The following is a 22,977-nucleotide window of genomic DNA, read 5'->3' as shown; positions in this document are numbered from 1 at the left end:
TTCCCGGATCGGTTGAACCTAATAAAAAAACAAATTATTAATAAAAAAACAGTTTAAATAAAAAATAGTTAAAAAAATAAAAGTTTAATTACCATGTTTGACCATGTCCATGTGGATACTCAGTGAGATAAGGAAGATGGTCACGACCGGGCTGTCGAACCAACTCCGCAACACTCATCACTCCCGGAGGACCCGGAGGAGCAGGAGCGGGTGCAGCAGCGGGAGCGGGAGCAGCAGGAGCGGTAATGGAGAGGGAGATGTATGGTAGGAGCTGTGGGGCGAAACGGAATCCTGAACATGGCTGGACGAACCCCGAGACTGGCTCCCCATACCACCCCGGCTACGACGCTGGCGAGGCCGGATCTGATCATCATTAGACTTGTAAATTAAAAAAAAAACAATATTAAAAATTAGTTCTAATAATTTTAATATAAAAAAACTGTTTAAATAAAAAATAGTTAAAAAAATAGTTTTTAATCACAAAAATATAAATAGTTTAATAATTAACAAAAAAAGTTTTAATAAATAAAAAATAGTTTAAAAATTAAAAAAATAGTTTTAATAAATCCCAAAAACAGTTTAATAATTACAAAAAATAGTTTTAAAAATATTTAAAATGTTTAATAATTACAAAAAATAGTTTTAATAATATTAAAAATGTTTAATAAATATAGAAATTTATATTTTATATATAAAATACATAAAACGTTTTATTACCACAAAAAATGATTTTAAATATTATATATATGATTTTTAATCACAAAAAAAGTTTTATAGATTTTAAAAATCATTAATAAATATATAAATGATTTTAAAATGCGAAAAATAGATTTTATATACAAAAAACGTTTTGAATATATATATATATAATTACAAATTCGATTTTTATAACCACAAAATCAATAAAAACCAAAAAAAAAATCCAAATCAAGTGAAATACATAATCAAACTCGATTTTACACAATCCTACCATTCAACCTAACAAAAATCTATAAATCTCATTCCAAAATCATCAAATCTACTTAAAAACCATAAAAATCTACCCTAAGAGAGTGGGATAGGGTTCATACATGATTATGGGGGAGGATTATGGCAGATTCGCCGGAAATCACGAGAGAGAAGAGTGGAGTCACCGGAAATCGCGAGAGGGAGAGACTGTACGGCGCGGAGAGGAAGAGAGAAATGGGGAAGAAGATCGGGCTCGCCCTAATATTATGAGGCGTCCGACGGAAACTATCCGTCGGAATTTCCTCGGAAATATTTTATATTTCCGTCGGAATTTCCTCGGAAATCTTTAATTCAATTTTCGCGAAATATTTGGCGGCTTCGTTTACCCGGTTAAATGAAAATATTCTGAGGAATCAGGATTCCTCGGAATACCCTCGGTAATTACCGAAGAAATTCTGAGGAACCAGGGTTTGGGGTTTTAAAACATCGATTATTTTCGCCGTATTTCATTTCTTATACAATTATAATGCATACCACTGAGGATTCTTTGTATAGATGATCAAAAACCATGAAATAACAAAATTTCAAAAATAATTGAAAGTATTCCCTTTACCGTTTATTAAAGTGTATAAGTGTTTCTCTTATGTTCATGCAATCGTAAAAGTGTTTGTTATTGGGTAAAACACCAAATTTCCTAGTTCCAAACATCATAATCTGGTTAAGACACTTAATGAAGGTTATATATGTGTTATTCAATCCGTAAAAAGTTGTATTCGGTTTAAAACCCCAAGTTCCTCGGAATTTCCCCGGAATTTTCTGAGAGAATTCCGAGGAAAACCTTATCTTCGTCGGAATTTCCTCGGAAAATTCCGAGAAGATTCCGAGGAAAAGGAATGTATAATCAAATCCCTAAATCGAGAAGATCTATTCCGAGGAAATTCCGAGGAAAATATATTTAAAAAAAAAAAAAAGGTCGACGCTAGTCTGTTTCCGAATCGTCATCACCAGATGAATCTGAATCTGGATCTTGGTGAAACTCTCCAATCACTGGTTCATCCTCTACGTGAACGACGGCTTCCTCTCCGAAGTCGGTTAAATCGACTACAAGGCCAACTCCACCTAAATCTTCTGTTGCACTTAAGTTGCCGGATGTGCTTGGTTGTAGTGGGTCTTCTAGCTCAGAACTTGCCTGAACTCGGCCTCTCGGGTTGAGTCTTGTAACAGTAACCCATGGATCATCTCTGTTCCTTACCCGGGGGTACTTGATATATCAAACCTGATCGGCCTGAGAAGCAAGAATGAAAGGATCATAATATTGCAGCTTCCGTCTCGAATTTACTGATGTAACACCAAATGCATCTGTTCTCACACCTCGATCTGGAGTGTTGTCGTGCCAATCACAATAGAAAACAGTACAGCGCAATCCAACCATGCCCAAATACTTGATTTCCAAAATCTCATTTATGTGTCCGTAGTATACATCATCTCCTGATGCAGAACAAACACCAGCATCATAAGTCGTACTCGAACGTCTCCTCTTCTGAGTTGTGAATGCATATCCTCGAGTACAAAATCTCGGATATGACTTCACAACAAAGTTTGGTCCAACGACCATCTCGCGTATCCAATCGTCAAATGTTTCACCTCTGGCCAAACCAGCACTCACATAAGTAAACATCCATCCACCAAATTCTCTCTGCTTCATTTCTTCTAGTTCGTCATCTGTGGCGTATCTATATTCGAACCGCTTTTCTGCCAAGGAAATCCTCTCATATTGAAGAACATCTTCGCAGTTGGTGAGTAAATATGTTTGCAAATGACTGCGCTCCTGATCAGTAAGTCGACGGTCCTTTGGTTTTCCGCTAAGTCGTCCAACGTCTCTGAAAATGTCTGGAACCTTCCAATGATATGTTGCCTGTTCGCCTCTATCATCATGCCGAGCAGGTCTTCTGTTTTTGGTCTGAACTTCTGCTGGAAAGTAGTACTCGGCAAAGTTTGAAGTTTCTTCATTGATCATCTGTGCGACTATAGAACCTTCCACCCTACTTAAATTTTTCACCATCTTCTTCAAATAGAACATATACCGCTCATACAGATACATCCATCTATACTGCACAGGACCACCAAGTTCCAATTCTCTTACCAGGTGAATGACAAGATACTCCATAACATCAAAAAATGAGGGAGAAAATATCTTCTCAAGGTTGCACTGAATCACGGCTATGTTAGTCTTCAAATTTTCAATACCTTCAAGAGTCACTGATCTCGTGCATAAATCGCGGAATAAACCACTTATCCCTGCAATTGCTTCATGAACATTTCGTGGTAATAGTTCCTTGAAGGCAAAAGGAAGGAGGCGCTGCATCATTACATGGCAATCGTGGCTTTTCAAGCCAGTAAACTTTCCTTCTTTTCTGTCGATACAGTTACGCAAATTAGATGCGTAACCGTCTGAAAATTCCACATCGTTTGAAATCCAATCAAAGAACGCATCCTTTCCCACTGCATCAAGTCGGTATATGGGAAAAGGAGCCCTACCATTCTCATCAACATGAAGTTCTGAACAAGCACATATATCGACTAAATCCAGTCTTGACTTCAAATTATCCTTTATTTTACCTTGAACATTAAGGATCGTGTTCATGAGATTGTCAAAAAAGTTCTTCTCAATATGCATGACATCTAAATTATGCCTTAGTAGATGATCCTCCCAGTATGGCAGATCCCAGAAAATACTTTTTTTTGTGCCAGTTATGTAGGTCTCCAACACCATCTACCGGAAAACGCTCATGTCCACCGACTTCTGGCGTTCTTTCTGCACCAAAATCTCTAAGTTGTGTCTTCAAATCTTTCCCACGAATTTCCGGAGGTGGACTGTCAAACACCCTCTTGTTCTTCGTAAACAAATTCCTACTTCTACGATATGGATGATCTGGTGGTAGAAATCTCCTGTGACGGTCAAACCAACACGTTTTCCTTCCGTGTTTTAGTTGGAAAGCATCAGTGTTATCTTGACAATATGGACATGATAGCCTTCCATGCGTTGTCCATCCAGATAACATACCATATGCTGGAAAATCACTTATTGTCCACATTAGTAGTGCCCGCATTTGAAAGTTTTCTTTATACGAAACATCGTATGTTTCAGCACCTTGAGCCCATAGTTGTTGCAACTCATATATTAGTGACTGAAGAAACACATCAAGTGATCTCTTAGGATGCTCTGGTCCGGGAACGAGAATCGAGAGAAACAAAAACTCTCGTCGCAAGCACAAGTTTGGGGGTAGGTTGTATGGTGTAAGAATGACTTGCCATAGAGAATACTGTCTTCCACTCTTGCCAAACGGGCGTAAACCATCAGTACATAATCCAAGGTAGACATTTCTTCTCTCATACGCAAAGTCGGGATACTTTGATTGGAAATGCTTCCACGCTTTTGCATCTGAAGGATGTTTGATCTCACCATCTGTTGAGTGCTCCGCATGCCATCTCATTGGTTGCGCTGTGCGTTCAGACATATACAACCTCTGCAACCTTTCCGTCAAAGGCAAATACCACATCCTTTTATATGGCACTGGAATTCTTCGACTCGTATCTTTATAACGAGGCTTCCCACAAAATTTGCATGAAACCCGCTGTTCATCCGCCCTCCAATAAATCATGCAGTTGTCTCTGCATACATCTATTGCCTGATACGATAAACCAAGACCAGCTACGAGTTTCTGAACCTCGTAGTATGAGCCAGGAGCTACATTATCTTCGGGTATAATACCTTTTACATAATCAGCAATCGCATCCACACAGTCTTCCGCCAAATTATAATCCGTCTTAATGCCCATCAATCTTGTAGCAGATGATAAAGCTGAATAACCATCTCTGCAACCTTCGTACAATGGTTGCTTTCCAGCATCCAACATATCATAAAATCTCCTAGCTTCGGCATTGGGTAAATCTTCCCCTCTAAAATGATCATTTACCATCTGGTCAGTACCTACACCATAATCTACATCTGTTCTAATTGGTTCTTCTAATCTAACCTCTCGCTGAGGTTCGCTAGTACTACCATGTTCATAATCAGTTTCCCCATGATGATACCAAATTATGTAACTTCGTGTAAACCCACTCAAATATAGATGAGTCCAAACATCCCACTCTTTAATAACCTTTTTATTTTTACAATTAGAGCAAGGACATCTTAACATACCTGTTTTTGCTTCCGGTTGTCGGTGAACTAACCCCATGAATTCGGTTATACCTCGTTGGTATTCTTCCGTAAGCAATCTCGTGTTCGGATCCAAATGAGGTCGATCGATCCAAGAACGAAAATAATTTGAAGAAGACATGTTTTTTATGAATCAAATTCGTGTGTAAAGAGAGTGAGAGGGAGGATGAAGATATGGAATGAATGAAGAGGAAGAGGGGTGCTTGTATTTATAGTTAAAATCCTTCCGACAGACCGAGGAAATTCCGACGGAATTCCGATGTCAACGGCTAGTTCGTCGGAATTTCCTCGGAATTTTTAAAATCTCCCAACGGCTCTCTAACGTCTATAATATTTCCTCGGAATTCATCGATTTTTTCCGAGGAATACAATTTTCCTCGGTATTCCAAAAGAATATTCCGACGGAATGATATTTCCTCGGAATTCCGTCGGTATATTCCGAGGAAATTCCGAGGAAACCAAATTTTGTGTTTCCTCGGAATATCCTCGGAAATTCCTCGGGATTTTCCGAGGATTTCGTTTTCCGTCGGAACGTCCGTCAGAAAACCGCTGTTTTCTTGTAGTGTGATGTGATATTGGGCAGATTTATGAAGTTTTGGACATGGAAAATAATCAGGTAACATGTCCAGCTCACTTTTATCAAGTTATTAGCCCAAAAAGAGTTATAAACAAGTGGTTTCTTTGCTGTCCAAAAGGAGTGACGAAAATTGGATGATTAATTGCATGAAAACTTTCTCTCTCTTACATGCAAGAAATGCTTGTTTCAAGAACACTCTCTCTCCTCCATGCACTAGTTTTATCATTTTCAATGTAATAAATATCTAGTTTTGTGAGCAAGTTTAGTTTCCTATAAATAAGTTGTAATCTCTATTGAAATAAATTAAGCTTTGAGTGATTATTTTTGGAACCTTGAGAGTGATTCTCACTTTTCTTTCAATGGTGTGTAATATCCATTGATCTTTTCGATCCGTCTTGGTGCGTCATATCCAAGAGATCAAACTGATTCGTCCTGGTGCGTCATATCCAGAGAATCATTCTCATTGTTGTCTAGGTGTGTCATATCCTAGGGCATTGAGTTGGATATCGAAGGACTTCTGCATCATTCGTGCGACCAATCACTCCACATTCCCTGTTTTTGAAGCTTTACGGTTTCATAGCAGCAAGGTTTATTCCTTTTACCAATTTAGAGTGTCGACTTTGCGGAAGGTTTTCATCAGATACTAGGTGAAGAAAAAGAAATACAATATCAAACTATATTATGTATCGAACAAATGTCATTTAGCAACTAGGTGACAAAAATAAAATAAAAAAGCAACAATATTATATATCAAATTATCGATCAAATCATTTAGCAAAACTAGGTGAGAAAAAAAACACATAATTCTAAATCAAAACTATATTATATATATAGTCATTAAGCTAATGAAACGATTTCAAGAAAAGAGAGTACTAACTGAAAAAAAGAATTAACGTCTGATTAATTATGCTATTACAACAAATATTACATAGACAATTCTAAAGCCGACAATTCTACCATCATATGAGAATGCACGTCTGATTCCATCGTTCCGAGCCGCTCTATGAGATCCATGTTCGATAATACGTTCTTGCACCATGCTGAAGACCTCTTGTAACTCTTTTCTTCATGATCTACATAATTTGCGTCTTCTGAGGTTTGAACCTAAACCTCCTGGTGTAGAAACATTAATTCGTAATCAAACTAGACTTCCACGTTACTAATAAAATTAGTTGGAAAAAAAAACAAACTATACTATAGTCTATATTTAATCCAATAACCAACCATTTTGGAGAATCTCTTTTTTTTTTCTTTGAACGAAAGAATCTCTCTCTCTCTCTCAATCTCTCCAATGGCGTCTCCTCGTGGCCTTCCGATATCCTTCATCGTCCTCACTCTATTCACCTTCTTACCAAATCACGCAACCTCTCTCCGCACCTCCTTCATCAAGCTCCCGGGAAGCGACGGATCTCGCTCCTCCGCCGCGGATACTTACTGCGAGAGCTGGAGGTTGGCCGCGGAGACCAACAACGCCGGCACCTGGGATGTGATCCCCTCCGTGTGCGTTGATTCCGTCGCCGGTTATCTCAACGGAGACCAGTACGCATCCGATTACGGCGTCATCGCCGATTACGCGCTCGCCTTCGCGAAAACGGTTCAGGTTTCCGGCGACGGCAAGGACGTCTGGATCTTCGATATCGACGAGACGCTCCTCACGAATTTAGACTACTACAAGGCTCATGGTTACGGGTACGATCTCTTTATTATTGGCCGTTAGATATTAATCTGTTTTAAATCAACGGTCCCGATGATTGTTGATCATAATATCAAACTGGAATCTGTTAGCGTATATGGTCTCCGCATTTAGATTCGGTTTTCTGTTTAAGATTCCGGTTCGATTTGAGTTCTTTTCTGGTTGATCATATCATCAAACCGAATCTGTTGGAATGGTCTACGCATTTGAACCGGTTTTACTAGATTTGTAAATCCGGTTATCCGGTTCTGTTGTTATTGTACCGGTTTTGGCGTACTGATTGAATTGTTTTGGATTGGTTTAGGTCTGAACCGTTTGAGTCTAATAGCTTCAACGAGTGGGTGGTAGAAGGAACAGCTCCAGCTTTTGAAGCGAGCTTGAGACTGTACAATGCTCTCAAGAAACTCGGTTTCACCATCGTTCTCCTAACTGGTCGAGACGAGCACCAAAGAAGTGTCACCGAGACTAATCTCCGAGACGCCGGTTACTCCGGTTGGGAAAGGCTCCTCTTGAGGTAAAGCTAGTAGTACACCAAAACGCTCTGTTCTTTTCGTCTTTGGCCTTTAACAGAATGCAGTATTGCTTGCTGGTTATAAAATGCAGAGGTCCTGAAGATCAAGGGAAGTCAGCTACGAACTACAAGTCCGAGCAGCGGTCGAAGTTGATCGAGAAAGGCTTCAAGATCCGTGGCAACACCGGCGATCAATGGAGCGATCTTCTCGGCTTCGCCGTGGCTGATCGTTCTTTCAAAGTCCCAAACCCAATGTACTACATTCCTTGATGATCATTAGTGTTCTCATTCATGTACTGAGTAACAACAACAACTCATGTATGATTTATTTAACCTTGATTAATGCACTAATCACCAATACAAGAGGGTGATCAACAACTTCAACGGTACAATCAAAAAGCTTCTAACTTTAACTAAACATACAACGGTTTCTAACTTTAAACTAACACTCATGGATTAGACGAAGTGTAGCGACTGAACTTCTCTTTCAGTCCGATGCTTATCGCAGCGCAAGCCAGAGGCTGCAACGGCGTCCTGTAGCAGCTCATCGCGCCGCCGGAGTAACCAGAGCAATCAGGCTCCGGCCGCTGCGAGTTTCTCCCGGGGATACAGTTCCCGGCGAAGTCAAACCCGAAGCTAACTCTTGAGCACTCGGAGCTAATCCCGGAGAAGAAATTGAACGAAACGGTGAGGTTTATCAGGCTCCTCAACGAGCAGACCAAGTCAGGAACCTCCCCGGAGAATCTATTGTGAGCAAGATTCAAAATTTCAATCTCCGACAGGCAGGAGATCGTGTCGGGGACATGACCCATCAAGGAGTTGTGGCTCACGTCAAAGACTTCAATCTCCGAGAACATTCCTACAGATTCCGGTATGCATCCGGTTAACTGGTTATTCAACAGCAGAACCTCTCTCACTCTCGAACCGGTGAGGCCGAAACTCGTCGGAATCTCGCCGGAGAATTTATTATTAGCGAGATTGATCACAGAAGCAGGAGAGTTTCCGAGGTTCCCGGGGATCTCTCCTTCGAATTGGTTGTTGTTGAGGAAGATAGCGTCTAGTCTCTTGTTGAAGAGAGCTTCAGGGAGGAACCCTGAGAAGCTATTAAACCGGAGGTCGAGGTAAACCAGGTTTGGTATGTAGATTGTGACTAACGGGAAAGGACCTGAGAGTCTATTGTTGCTGAGATCAAGCTCCTGGAGAGAGTCCAAGTCTTTGAAGGACTCTGGGACTTGGCCGTAGAATCTGTTACTGTTGAGATGAAGAATGTTGAGGTCGGAGAGGTAAGCGAGGTCTTTCACGAGGACGCCTTTGAGATTTGCATGGTTAAGATCTATGGCGGTTATAGACTGACCAGAGCAGAAAACCCCTTTGTAAGAACAAACATCTGAACCAACCCATGTCTTCAGAACACCGGAAGGATCCTCTGTAATGGCGGCTTTCCAGGCTTGAAGAGCATTGTAAACCGCGCTGTTTGGAGCTGTTGTTGGAACGGTGTTCCCGTTACCGCCGCCAATCCAAACTCCACCGCCGCCGACAACACCACCGCCTATTCCGACCCCAACGCCGCCTCCTACACCAAAGGAAGCATCTGTCTGAATCGAACTAGTTAGAAACAAGAGCAAACAGAGGAGCTTAAAGTCGTCGTCTTTCTTCTTCTTTGTCATTTTTTTTTTACCAAGAAGCTGAAAGAATGTTAGGTTTTTGTGGTTTTTTATGAGTTGACACTTAAGGAAAGAGAATGAATAGTGATTAGTAAGGTTTATGTGAATGTGTGTGTGAGAGAGAGAGTGAGGTTATGCTACAGAGTGAATGTGGTTGAAGAAGCATTGATGATATGTGGAAAAAATGTGGACAAGATAATCAAACAGAGTTTTGATTTGTTCGTTGTGTCGTTTTGTCATATTTGCCTTTGAGTTTACTGTTTGTTTTCAACTTATGATTGCATTACTCATATCACGGGTTCATCTTCTTTTGCATTTTGTTCCACTATTTTTATTGATTCCAGTGAATTATATGCATTTTAGTGTTGAATATTAAGATCACATGGTTGAAAGAGACTTCTTACAACTGTCATTTGATTGGATTGCATTGATCAGTGTAATTTTGCACGAAACTAGTATTTGTCTTCCATTAGTTGAGACCCAAGAACAGTTCGTAATGAATGCAATTTGGAAATTTACAGCCATACAAAATAAGTCTAATAACAATTTTGTCAATTTGAACTTCTTTTTATTCTCTTCTTTGAAAATATTATTATATGGTTTAAATTCCACATGTTCTAATTAATTGCGAATATTTTAAACAGAAGTAACCAAGAATGTTCTCATAAATGAGAAAAAAAATGAACAGGATCTTGATGAGGATATAAATAGAAAAGGCAAAGCTTGTGACTGTGAATCTAGTGTTGCTGACTTGTGGGACAGATATTTTTTTTGAGTGTGATAAATTTTTAATGCATCACATGGCGTGGCACACAAATGCTTAAATGTCTCTATTCAAACAATATTTTTTAATGCGTGGCTGCATTTAATCCAAATAGTTTTCAATGCAATTATTGAGAGAAAAACTTATATTCGAACCAATAAATTAATTTGCTTGAGCAAGCTAAACAACAAAAATGTAGGTTTCCAAACATTCACTACAAAACAATATTTTCTCAAAGATAAATTTTCTAGTGTTTTCACACATATTAAAAACATATTAAATCACTATAATAAATGTATTATTTTCTGTAATTTTTAATCTCTTTTAACTAATAGTAATTTAATAAAATAAATTATTATTTTGAAGTTTACAATTTTTCATAAAAAAACATAAAATATCTATCTTTGTGAAATAATTTTTTTCTAAAAATTCTATCTTTTTAAAACAGAGAGAGTAGCACACAATGGTATTGATCATGACAACAAAATACAGTATATTGATATTCCCCTCGTCTAATAGATATCCATTCTTTTTTTTTTTCAACCGAAGCTAACCTAATTTAAAGAAGACACCGATTCAGACTATTCCTCTACCATTTTTACATGTTCGAAAGTATAATATAAGAGTTCCATATACCATTTTGACGCATTTTCACCAGCAGAAAACACGCATGAGGGCCTACGTAGGCTAAGCACATGCTAAACTCAAAATGGATTATCAGGCCTGTAGTAGGCCCATTATGTTTATTGTGAAGCTCAGCTCCTAGGAAGCCTAATGGTTGGTTAGCCATGGGGGAGGGACAATTAGGAATACATGCTTGGATCCGGGAGAAGAGGGGTGCGTGTGAAGTCTCACATGGTGATGTCATGTGTAGATTTGTTTACATCTCGATCCTTTAGTTATGGCACCGTATAATTATATTGTGGAGTGCCGGATGTGTCTCTTTTCAATATACAATTAATGACAAAACTTGTGTTGATTATATGGTTGTCGGTTTAGTATGAACCGTTATGATCAAATTGTGTAGCAGAATGTCTTCTTTTAATACACGACAAGAGGTGCGTCCGATAGAGTTTGGCATTGACTTCGTCTTGGTTTCTTGATAATGAGGCTAATGGTTGTTTTCAGTCGTTCTCTGTAGGATTCTGGAATCTCAGCCCTAACAATGGGTCTCCATGGAGGCATCGGCGATAAGATTCAAGTATTGGTACGGTAAACTGATATTATCCTTTCCAATGTATATATACTATGTATTATGTATTTAAATGTTTTGTGAGACACATGAGTTTGTGATCTATTAAATATCAGTTGTTTTCATTATAATTTTTAACGTCTTAACTACGTTTGCACTCATCTAAGAAAACATTATATGAAATAAATTAAATTACAAGTTAGATATTCATATTCATACCCATTTTTTTATGGCTACGTTTATTCATTTACTAATAGTAAGTGAAAAAGTAGCAAACAGAAAAATGATCATTTAACCATGCACGGAGTCCGCATAGACGAACAAACATAAAAAGGATGATAAACTGATTCAAATCTTCTGGTGCAGATACGGACACAGCTGCAATTTGCTTCTTAAATATATAAAATTATGCATAGAGAAGTATTAAAATTATATTAAATTGAATACTGGTACGTAAAAAGTTTTTGTGGAATATAGTAGGAGTTCAAAATATAAAATGAAAAAAATGGATTCCAGTTGTCGAAAGAGAAAATATATTATAATAAAGAAAAAACAATTGAAAGAAATAAAGGTATATACTTCGTTAACAAAAAGAGTTAAAAAGAAGAAGAAATAAAGGTAAATATTGTCTGGTTATTCCTTTATTCCAATTTAAGAATCTTACCATGCCAAAAGAAGGACAAGTCTCATCAATATCTCCCCATGTTGATTTTGCTTTTTGCTCTCCCAATATCCCATGAACACAACATAAACTTGGAGAAACTAACTAGGAAATCTTGCGACTGATAAAATTATATACGTTGGTTGATTTCTTTGTAAAATCTAATACAGTAGACAATTCTGTCAAACTCTGTTTGTATTTTTGTATTAATGGAGTAAGCAACCAAATAAAAACATTTGAACTTGTGATAACGATGAAAAATTACAATGTATATTATCCAAGGATGAGTTAGGCCGTTAAAGGGGTCATTTGATAATATGCTAGAACATGAGTGGAATATGGAATATATGTAAATAGAACAAAGCATCCAAGAAGGTTGCAATGTAAATTTACATATATATTTATATGGACAAAATTAAAGATAAAAGAGACCAAACATAAACATAGCCAAGTGCTTTTGTAAGATAACATTAATTCTTACTCTCTAGGTATAGATTCCATTATTCCACAATTCAAATCTTCAAAACGGGAGCCAATATTTTAGTTCACTTAGTGTAGCTCCCCCCCTCTCTTGCTTCAAACCAACAATTCACTAAAACAAAATGTACTATTTTTAGAAATTTATGAACTTTATATTAATTTTCGACATATAATTAACTATATCTTAGAAAAATATATCCGTTATTCTTCCACTGTTAGACTTTGCAATAACTTCTCCTATTAACCTTTTTAGTTAGACCTTATTAAAAGTTTTCACGACGGCCCCCTCTTCGCCAAACGCAATCCAACAAGTCATTGATCGTTCCATAGGAAATCAACTTGTGTCTTACTCAGTAACGGGTCAGGGCTCTCATTTTCTCCTTGAATTTTACTTAGCTTGTAATTTTTCATCTTGTAATTTCTCATTTGTCTGATAATCTTTATCTTCCTTTTCGGTTTTAGATTCCTTTTGTTATTGGTAGAATAAGTTATATCTCTTTTGAATGCTGTAAAATCTTGATATTAAAACCAAGAAAAAAAGAAGAAAATAACTCATAAGAAGTATATAGGGAACCTAGTAACAAGTAATTAATTTTATTTACCAGCATATGTATATTAAACAAAAAATACAATAAACTATTAAGTTCATCCTAAATAATAAAACAAAGAAAAAGACAATAGAAGAAATTCAAATAACAGAAGAAACGAATTTTAAAATAAATATATAATGGACATACTTGATCTCTAATTTTATATGGCACTATTGATGATTTTCATGCAATTTTCTTTGCTTTTTCCTCTTCTCTTTGGAATATAACAGCTTTTCTCATGCTTTTTATTACTTTGGTTTCTTTTTTTTCCTCCCCTTTTAAAATTCTTTTTATATCAAAATCCTCTTGAATATATAACAAACAAAAACATATGATTTTTGGTGCTGTTTAAAACCGCTTCACCATGTAAAAATCATGCATTATATAACTTGGTTGTCCAAGATCGATAGATATGGAGATGTCATGAAGTTGATGACGACATGACCATCACGATAGATATTGATGGTAACAACCTTTTGTGATGTGGGTCATGATCATCAGATTGGAAAAATGCACAATTACCCATGATGATCTTGATTGTCAGAAGAGCCAGGGGCTGGCCAAAACGTTGAGTACTTCAACCATTCTGCTTCTTGTTGGTTCCCCATTGATGATGATCCCTGCACCAATCAAAATTGTTTCTCAATATATACATACATACATACATATTATCAATAAATAAATATATAAGTAGGTTAGTGTCAGCATCCATATGTGAACTAAGTTCATCTCATTTGGTTTAGTTAGAAACAAATTGGATTAGTTTGACCGACTTAAACCAAACTGAACTAACTCACTTTGATTTTCTTTCTAAACCAAATAGACCTGAACCGGAATCAGATCAATAAATATTAAACCAAGTCTACCAAGCTAGCATTTCACAACTAGCTAGGCATATAGTATGACTACTTATTTTTTAATGAATTACAGGCCTATATTTACAATTTGTAAATACTTGTATATGTAAATAAGGACATTCCATTATATAAGACGGATTTAAAAAAAGGGAATGCAGACATGCTGTCCCCCACAAGAACACACAATGAAATCTACTAATGCATATTACCGAACTTGTTTCGCGAGGTACGCGCATGAAAAAAGACATTATAATATTTATATATATTCACATATGTATAAATATACCATCATTGCCTTCGTAATTAGTTTAAAATGTTTAAAAAGGAGAAGAAAAGAATCTGCAAATTTTCTATTGAGTAATAATTTATAGGTTACAAAAAAGCAAACTATGACAAAAGCAAAAACACCTCTCTTTCTTTTTCTTTTCTGGTTTTGTTTATTTTACTCGGTATTAACTCTTTCCAATTAAGTAAAGAATAAACTAAAAAAAAAGAATATATGTAGTCTTAAATATACTTCCTACGCAGTACTTAGAAAGAAATATAAATAAATGAACAGATTTTTTTTATAAGGATTCTCCATTTTTATTCAAATGTGATATAGATTCTTCGACCAATTACTGTTTGTTAAGATATTTATTATTTTAAATATTTGTTTTTCATCTTTACGGAACCTACATTTCAACCGAGAATGCAAGACTACTCTCAATACGAAAACATTTATTTACTATCGATTTTAGTCATTTTCACTTGTATGATGACTACAACATCTTACATTATGCATGACATTTATACTAAAGTTACAAAATTATATATCTAATATACTAATTAATATATATATATATATATATATATATGTATTATGTATATACTTGTTTTGCTTTATACTCATGATGGTAAAAAAAAGAGGTGTTTCCTATGAAATTAAGAGTCAAAAAGGGATTAATTACTTACATCTTTTACATCATGATGAGTGGTAGAAGAAGTGCAGCCCATTATGAGTTCTTCCAGTCCAGAAGCTGACCTTGCTCCCATCTTCCCATCATTATGTTCTTCTTCTCCTTCTTGATGTTGTTGTTGGATCTTGTTCAGTCAAAAAGTCAAAAGTCATTTCAGGAAAAATATTATTTGAGAAAATAAGAAAATTATCATAGAACATTAAAATTAATCATCTTGTCTCTTCATTACCAAATACCACATTTGTTTCCTACTTGTTTTTAGTTTGGCTGACACTAAAAAGTGACTTACCTTTTGTTGGCCTTTGGATAATGGATAGTAGTTAGACACGTCTTAAGAAGACTAAATCAAGCATACTTATATATTAGACATTGCATTTTAATTTTCTTTTCTAGATCATTATCTTATACATACTTTATTTGTCATAATCGATTCTGGTAGAACCCAACTTGCATGCTTATGTAGTCCCATCATTGTTAAGTCACATGCATGCAAGTATCTTCAAAACCTAACATGTGCAAGAACCGCTTTCTACTACTTAATAAAATTACACACACATGCATATATATGTGAGTGTGAAAGAACACAATAAAAACATCTAAATAAGTAATTCTATTTATAAATAATTATCTTACTTTTACAATCCTCATAATAAATTGATAGGGGGCATCACTCCTAAACCAGTAGTAACATAAAGTAATTTCATTTTGATTCTATAGTGATATTCCAGCTAACTTGGTAATTTTCATGAAACTGTAACTTTCACTTAAATCAATGAATTATTATGGAGGGTGTGAACACACATAAATAATAAATATAAATGGAATTTTCTAAAATGTTAAAAAGAGAGATACAAAAGAATAATTACCGTACCTGGAAATTTTCATTAGGGAGCAAGATTCTATGAACATGATAAGGATTATCGTCAAGGATATTAATGGAGGCATGGTGAAGCGACGTGGATGGAGAAATGATGGTTGATATTGGATGTGTAGGCTGGCTTATGTTGAATGCATGATGCCGTTGTTGTTGCTGATGATGATGTTGAGGATGGTGATGATCATGAGCCCCATGATTTGGTGTTGCTGAGGGTGATGCATGATGATGATGACGAAAACGATGTTGTTCTGCCATAACATCTTCACATGTAGCTTGTCCAGTCTGAGGAGTTTCCCTCCTCGCCATCTGAAAATTATTTAGAGTTAATTGCTAACAATAATAACTGGTACATCAGCTGGACCGGTCTTAGAATCATTCCATTATTTATTTGGACCGCTGCAGACTTGCAGTTTAAACATTGTTTTCTGATTTTATCACGTCGGGTAAAACGTTAGGTCACATTGTTAGTTAAAATTTGATTTTCACTAACCAGTCATTATTATTACAGGTAAAATGATTTTCTTTTAAACATTTTTGTAAATACATAATATTAAGTCCTTTTGTAAATATTATAATAACTAACTATATTTTGACCCGCACGCCCGTGCGGGTGTATTTTTTTTAAAGAATATGATGTTATTTTCTTTTTATGTCACTATTTAAGGTTGGACAAAAAACTCGAATTCGAAGAATCGAACCGATTCCAATCTTAATAAGTAGTACTAAATCCGAACCGGAATTGATTAAATATACGAATTATTCAAAAATTTAGTATTTGAAGAAGTGAAACCTATTCCGATCCGAACAGAAGTATTTTGTGTATCCAAAATAGATTCATATACTTATATATATTAATTATTTTTAGATTTAATATATATAAAAACATCCAGAATATATATGATACTTTTAAGTTCGCATAAATGCTTGAAAATATATACAAATAATTAAACGTAAATATCTTAAATAGTTAAAAATACTCAAAACTCCAAAAAGACTTAAATAATTATTAATTCTCTATCCAAATATTTAAACCAAACCTATTTAAATTGGTTATCCAAATCCGAACCAAATCCTGAAAGATTTGAACTGAACATGAAATCCCAAAAAGACCTGAAAACGAACCCGAACGTCCATCGCTAATCACTATTATATATATATCCTATATGTGTCATCATAGGTTACAAAATTTGTGTTATCATATAATTAATCGTATTTTATACGTACCATCAAATAAGTTTTCTTATAATTAATAATATTTTATACGTACAATCATATAAATAATCAAATATATTATATTTTAAAATTTAATGTGAAATATAAAAACCATAATTTAAGTTGGTGTTTGAAATTGGGCTTTGTATTGTATTTTTATTATATATATTGAAAACATTTTTATAATAGTTATTGAAAAATATGTTAGTAAAAATGAAATTTTGAATATATGTATATTTTTGAATGAAATTTTGATATAAATAAATTTTAAATTATTATTTTGATTTGAATATATATATCAAGTAACATAGACTCATTACTTTTTAATATAATGTAATGGACTTCCAATTTTTTTAGTAGCATAAACCCATTAGTAGCTATCCATGTTTCCAAACAACATTATTTTTATAACTACTATCCATATTGTCAAACAATTTCAATGTGTACTTCAACTTTAATAATATAGATTTGAAGAGTACTGTTTCCTTGCAATGCAAGCAAATAGTAACCCTAACATATTCTTAAAACATTAACTTTTCCTTTCATTAATCCCATTAATAGAGAATCAAAACTGAATTCAAAATAAAATACTAAACACATGGAATAAAACGAAGATTCTCTATACGGAACTTTTAAAAAATTACATTATAATGTTTACCAATTTAGTTTTTAATATACTTTTTGTTGATATTAGATTCACTTTGTATTGTATGTATCATATTTAATATTATTTTATCAAACGAAAAGTTCTAATGAAGTAAAACAAAATTCGGTGCATACCTCATCGAAGCTCTTCATGAAAGGAACAAAGCTAAGTTGATCCATTGCATAACTCGGGAGACCAGGCGGAACCGTCGTAGCGGCAGCCGGTACAGCCATAACGCCACCTACTTCATCAGATTGGTTTGGATGATTGACATTCAGAATCTCTCTAGACGAAGAACAACTCCCACCACTAGTATTTCCACTATCTTTCCTCATATGATACTCTCCGCCGCCTCCACCGCTATTCACTTCACCGCCTCCACCGCCTATAGCGTTCAAGCTTGACGTAGACGACCAATTACATTGCCTAGGTTGAGTCTGATAAAAGATCTTCGACACAACAAGCTCTCCTTCTTTCTCTTCCTCATGTGTCCCCAGATGATATTGATGCATTACCCAATTGGTTTTCTCCGGTTTTCGATTCTTACCAAAATTGGTATACAAAACCAATATCTTCTTACAACCTTTTTGCTTACCGTTTACCATAACCGGTCTTGTCTTACCGGTCTTATGCCACCTCGTCTCACCGGAGCTACCGCTTCCTTGCATATTATTGTCACATTCCGTTTGAATCTTCCTTCTCTTTCTTGTTCCCGTTGTATACGCCTTTGATGGTCTATGAAAGAAGTGTCTGCTTAAACCATCTCTAGTCACTCCTACCAAAAATTTAAAATAAAAAAATATCTTTTGTTAGTTTATATGTTTCTTGTGTGACCCAAATTAAAAGGATTCAAACTTTGGTATGACCCAATTCTCTATATAGTCGTATCAAACAATCATATATTATAATAAAAGGAAATAAATTTGGAATGCTTGGGGGAAAATATGAAGTATTTATAGATGTATATGTGTGATCAAAATATAGAAGGTTAAAACATTGGTGAGTCCCAACAAAGAAACTAAAATGTATTCAAAATTTGGTGTGACCCAATGTTGTATTAAAGAACATATATTATAACGTGCTTTATAAAAAAAAAAGAAGTATATAACGTTGTGATGTATGGAGTACTGCATGGAGGTGTTTATGTACCGGGAAGTTTCTCGGGGTGAGTGTAGCAAATGCCGTCTTCTCCTTCAATGGTGGGGATGAATTCGTCAATGAGAGGGTGAGATTTAATGTCTTTAACTAAGACTTTTGCCTCTAAATGTTCCATCAATTCCTGATCTGTTGGGTCAAATTTCACTCCTGCGGGTAAACCAACCCAATCCTGCTAGAAAGAATAAAAGAGAAAACTTAATTTAGAATAAAGAAAAAGACCAAGAGAGTATATATAGGTGTATATACAACTATACATATAAAGACTCGTATATAGACGCTTTAAATTTGGATTTTGAATTTCTGTAAGCAAGAGAATACAACAGCGAGCATCATTCTTGATGCTCTTCATTTGATTCTTTTCCTTTTTCTCTTAAAAAATATTTACAATTGAGAAAGGAAGGTAGAAACAATTTATTTCTAAGTTAATTAAAATATAAGAAAAAAGGAATATTACTTACTGGTTTCCCCTCGAGCTTGTGGCCGCAGCTGGGACACTTCTTGGATCCACAAAGTTGATGTTGTTCGATTTTTGCATCTATTATATCAGAACCCGTCACCGAACCAGCATGATTACTCTTGCTCATCTTAATCCCTAGTTCCTTTGACAAACTTTCTCTTATGCGTATGTGTGTAGGTGAAGAGATAATAAGAAAGCTCTTCTGATCATTTTCGAGAGGTAAAAGAATATATAGAGAAAGAGAGAGACAGGATTTGAATAAAACCCTCTTTTATTATGGAGAATAAACCACTGATTTTGAGGAGACAAGACAAAAGAGGGTTTTTCTTGAAAACCTAAACCGACACATGAACAAGACAAAGTAAGAATTTATGGGGAATTAACCCTCAAATTATGCTAAAAGGAACAAACTTGGTCTAGCAGAATATGATCTGCAAACCATGAAAGAGAGAGAGAGAAAGATAGCAAAGAGTAGAGAGAGAGTTAAGAAACGAAGAAGTAAATGGGGAGAAGAAGAAAGTACGAGTTGGGATGTGAAGGGTATAAATTAATAAAAACATACGAGAGATATTTTAGGGAATTAATATATTAATGTTGTCTATATATAAATGTGTGTTTATCTCAAACTTTAACTGAAGAAGTAAGCGAGAAAAAGGAAAAGGTGGCTCTGAAACCCATTCACTGACCCACCTTTTATTTCGCCTTTGCTGGTTCAAGAAGCCGATATGAGTCTTTGAAGCGGTTCTTGTTATATCTACAAAAGCATACAACACTTCGAAATTATAATTACTTATGTTTATGTAAATAATGTATACGTGTCTGTAAATGTGACTGTACACAGTGCATATTCCTATAAATCTAAATTTTGTGACTTTTATGTTGTATTGTGGTATGGATTTATATATATATATATATAATTAAGTTATCAAAATTATTATGTTATCTTTATGATTGATTGTGAGTTTTATGTTCGGAAAGAAATTTGAGATTCACCACTGTTAACTTAACCCTTTGTAAATGATGAAATTTCAAATGATAATTATGTAGTCCAGTACTATATATATATGTGTGTGTGTGTGTGTGTGTGGCAGTGTGGCAGTGTCTATGTTGTATATGTGTGTGTATACTCTATATGTTAATAAATAATTTAAGTAAATTAAGTACATGGATTATGTACGAGAAAATCTTATATTAATTTTATATGGTTTATACATATAAAATACCATTTGTTGGCAACTATAGTTACTTCACTCTACGTTTTTTAGCATTACTGCACCCTACGTTCCGTCCCAATATCCACCTTCTAAATCTATAGTAACTTCTAGTCAAGGAAATAATGTTGTAGTTTTGAATTTGCGGAAGGTTAAGAACAAAAGAGAATTAATAAACAAAATAAAAGAAGAAGAAGAAGAAGAAGAGATGTTTATCAAATAAAAACCCAAAAAAAAGAAAAGAAAGACGACGAAAAAAAGACGAGAAGAGGAAGATAGGTCACATGGGCATCGAGCTGGAGGAAGTGATCATTATTCTTTTGTTATTCAAATTTGGTTTTATTTTATTTTATTTCAATTTCTGCAGAGATAAAGGAATTAAGAGATTGCTTGATAAGTAAGGCAATTTGAGCAGTGTACCCATCATATGGACCACACCATCCCTTAATTTTCTTATTATATTCGTGTTGTAGTTTAATTTGATTTGTTTTATATTATTATATATGGTGTCCTTGTAGTTCCGTTTACGTTAGCATGAATTACGAAATCATGACAATTATATTCTTCTTACATATGTTTCAAATCAGACAATAATTTCCTTTTCCTATCAAATGTTTAATGAAGTATAACCCTGAAAATATTACGCGTATTAGTTTAAACTTTAAAGCAGTGCCTGTTCCTTTTCTTGATGAAAGAAGTATTTGTTCTTGAAACATATTTATTGTACGCGTTCTCTAACATACCATTTCATAATACTCTAGATGAATTATGAATATATGTTTTTTTTTCTTCATTGATCTCGAGTACCTTGACTGTAATGATTATAAAGTTCTATCGCATAAATCAATCTTCTATGGTTTTTCATCAATTTCTATAGATATATATATATATATATATCTATATATATACGGTCAAAGCTAACCAAGAAACCAAGCGAATAAATAGGATACAAGGGTAAAAGAAACGTGTACCGTACCCTTAAACTTTGCGAATAAGCTTCATGCTGAGATCATAAACGTAAGATAGAATACAAAAAAAGTTTCTGTCCGTAACGAAAATATAATTATATAAACGAACAACGGAATTTTATGAATAAACGAAAATCATTCGTCGCAGAAAAGTCATTATCGTTCTTGAGTTCCTGTGACGCTGTATTTTAAAGAGTTTTTAAAAACCTGACTGTTGGTCTAGAAAGTGTCATGTCAATAACCTGAGACGGCTCTTTATGATGTATGAATTAAGAATAATGTAGGCTCCACAAACGATACATCTGAATTGGATTGTAGTTTTAGATCTTCAAACTCGTCCATGTTTTAATATTTTTATGTTATTTTTTAAACTGTGTAACCAATTAGATGTTGTAGTCATTTCTGTAATTGTTTAAATGATTATTAAATAATATTTTTAAAATTATTTTTTAGAAAAAAAATAAATTTCTTAATCTTTGTGCACTAAAACCATGATTAATCCGGGATTTTTATAGTGGGGTTCTTAGCAGAAGTTAAGAAACTGTTTCTTAACTTTTAACTAAAAAGATAAGAACCGGTTCTTAAAGGACTTTAAGAACCGACTCTTAAAGGACTTTAAGAACCGATTCTTAAAGAACCGATTCTTAAAGGACTTTAAGAACCGGTTCTTAAATAAGGACCATCTTAAGAACTTCGGGTTAATCATACTCTAAGGAATAACATCATCTATTGTGAAACAGATAGAGTATATATTAAGCTAAAAGCATTTCGATTTCTCAAGGATTGTAACTTTATCGTTAAGAGATTTGAGTTAAGAATACACAAAAGATCATCTCAATCCCAACGGTAAAACACCACCAAAGGAAAAAGAGGAAAAAAAATCCTATATATATATGTGTATAGAGAATACACATCATAGTTATGTTATACATATTGTTAACTAAAGATTTTTTTTTTTTAAATGTTGGGAGTCAAAGAATGAAATCATGGAGGGGCCAAAGATATGTCCTGAATAAAACATATAGATGCTAATGATTGCCTCTTTGTCTGGATTATCATATATTTTGTCATAATTTTTATTTTATGTAATTCTCTATAACTTTTTAGAGTAAATGTAAAACTTACAGAAGTTTTTAGCTTCGTTTTGATCCCATTTCGTATCATGAAGTTCTGAATCATCAGTTCTAACTTTTTGGATGCTAAATGAAGATTTAAACAGAAAAACAATTTAGGTTATGATTTTTTTGCAAACACATCGAAATTCGTAGAACACTGGTGTGATGTATTATTACAAAAAAAATTATCAGCATTATTAAAAATAGAAAAAGCAA

At 34.7% G+C, this 22,977-nt stretch overlaps 3 protein-coding genes across 4 annotated transcripts; 1 reads left to right on the top strand and 2 right to left on the bottom strand.

Moving 5' to 3' along the window:
- Positions 1-6,568: 6,568 nt before the first annotated feature.
- On the top strand, positions 6,569-8,329 carry LOC106386245 (acid phosphatase 1). The gene is made up of 3 exons (XM_013826125.3): positions 6,569-7,436; positions 7,745-7,954; positions 8,044-8,329. Exons 1-3 carry the CDS (start codon positions 7,039-7,041, stop codon positions 8,219-8,221), a joined length of 786 nt encoding a protein of 261 aa, XP_013681579.2. The 5' UTR covers positions 6,569-7,038; the 3' UTR covers positions 8,222-8,329.
- Positions 8,253-9,931, bottom strand: LOC106386235 (leucine-rich repeat extensin-like protein 4). Its single transcript, XM_013826116.3, has one exon. The coding sequence runs from the start codon at positions 9,616-9,618 to the stop codon at positions 8,401-8,403; it is 1,218 nt and encodes a 405-aa protein (XP_013681570.2). The 5' UTR covers positions 9,619-9,931; the 3' UTR covers positions 8,253-8,400.
- Positions 9,932-13,286: 3,355 nt separating this feature from the next.
- Positions 13,287-20,152, bottom strand: LOC106386221 (NAC domain-containing protein 75). Of its 2 annotated transcripts, none has more exons than XM_013826100.3 (6): positions 19,469-20,152; positions 19,002-19,182; positions 17,987-18,627; positions 15,989-16,300; positions 15,113-15,241; positions 13,287-13,921 (listed from the first exon to the last, which is right to left on the bottom strand). In XM_013826100.3, the coding sequence occupies exons 1-6, from the start codon at positions 19,592-19,594 to the stop codon at positions 13,820-13,822; spliced, it is 1,491 nt and encodes a 496-aa protein (XP_013681554.2). In that variant the 5' UTR covers positions 19,595-20,152; the 3' UTR covers positions 13,287-13,819. The 2 variants fall into 2 exon arrangements, with proteins under 2 accessions (XP_013681554.2, XP_013681561.2); XM_013826107.3 differs by having other exon boundaries at positions 19,002-19,179.
- Positions 20,153-22,977: the final 2,825 nt, after the last annotated feature.

The sequence above is a fragment of the Brassica napus genome, chromosome A3 (genome assembly GCF_020379485.1).
Source record: "Brassica napus cultivar Da-Ae chromosome A3, Da-Ae, whole genome shotgun sequence".
NCBI classification, from domain to species: Eukaryota; Viridiplantae; Streptophyta; class Magnoliopsida; order Brassicales; family Brassicaceae; genus Brassica; species Brassica napus.
The sequence above is the reverse complement of the archived record's forward strand: the minus strand, read 5'-3'. Positions and strand labels throughout refer to the sequence as shown.

Excerpts from the sequence above, each read along its gene's own strand:
- LOC106386221 (XM_013826100.3), bottom strand. The coding sequence starts at position 19,594 with ATGAGCAAGAGTAATCATGCTGGTTCGGTGACGGGTTCTGATATAATA. Across the intron at positions 15,242-15,988 it reads TCCCTAATGAAAATTTCCAG|ATCCAACAACAACATCAAGA; the intron begins GTACGGTAATTA and ends TGACTGAACAAG. Across the intron at positions 13,922-15,112 it reads CTCATCATGATGTAAAAGAT|GGATCATCATCAATGGGGAA; the intron begins GTAAGTAATTAA and ends TGATTGGTGCAG.
- LOC106386245 (XM_013826125.3), top strand. The coding sequence starts at position 7,039 with ATGGCGTCTCCTCGTGGCCTTCCGATATCCTTCATCGTCCTCACTCTA. Across the intron at positions 7,437-7,744 it reads TACAAGGCTCATGGTTACGG|GTCTGAACCGTTTGAGTCTA; the intron begins GTACGATCTCTT and ends GGATTGGTTTAG. Across the intron at positions 7,955-8,043 it reads TGGGAAAGGCTCCTCTTGAG|AGGTCCTGAAGATCAAGGGA; the intron begins GTAAAGCTAGTA and ends TATAAAATGCAG.
- LOC106386235 (XM_013826116.3), bottom strand. The coding sequence starts at position 9,618 with ATGACAAAGAAGAAGAAAGACGACGACTTTAAGCTCCTCTGTTTGCTC.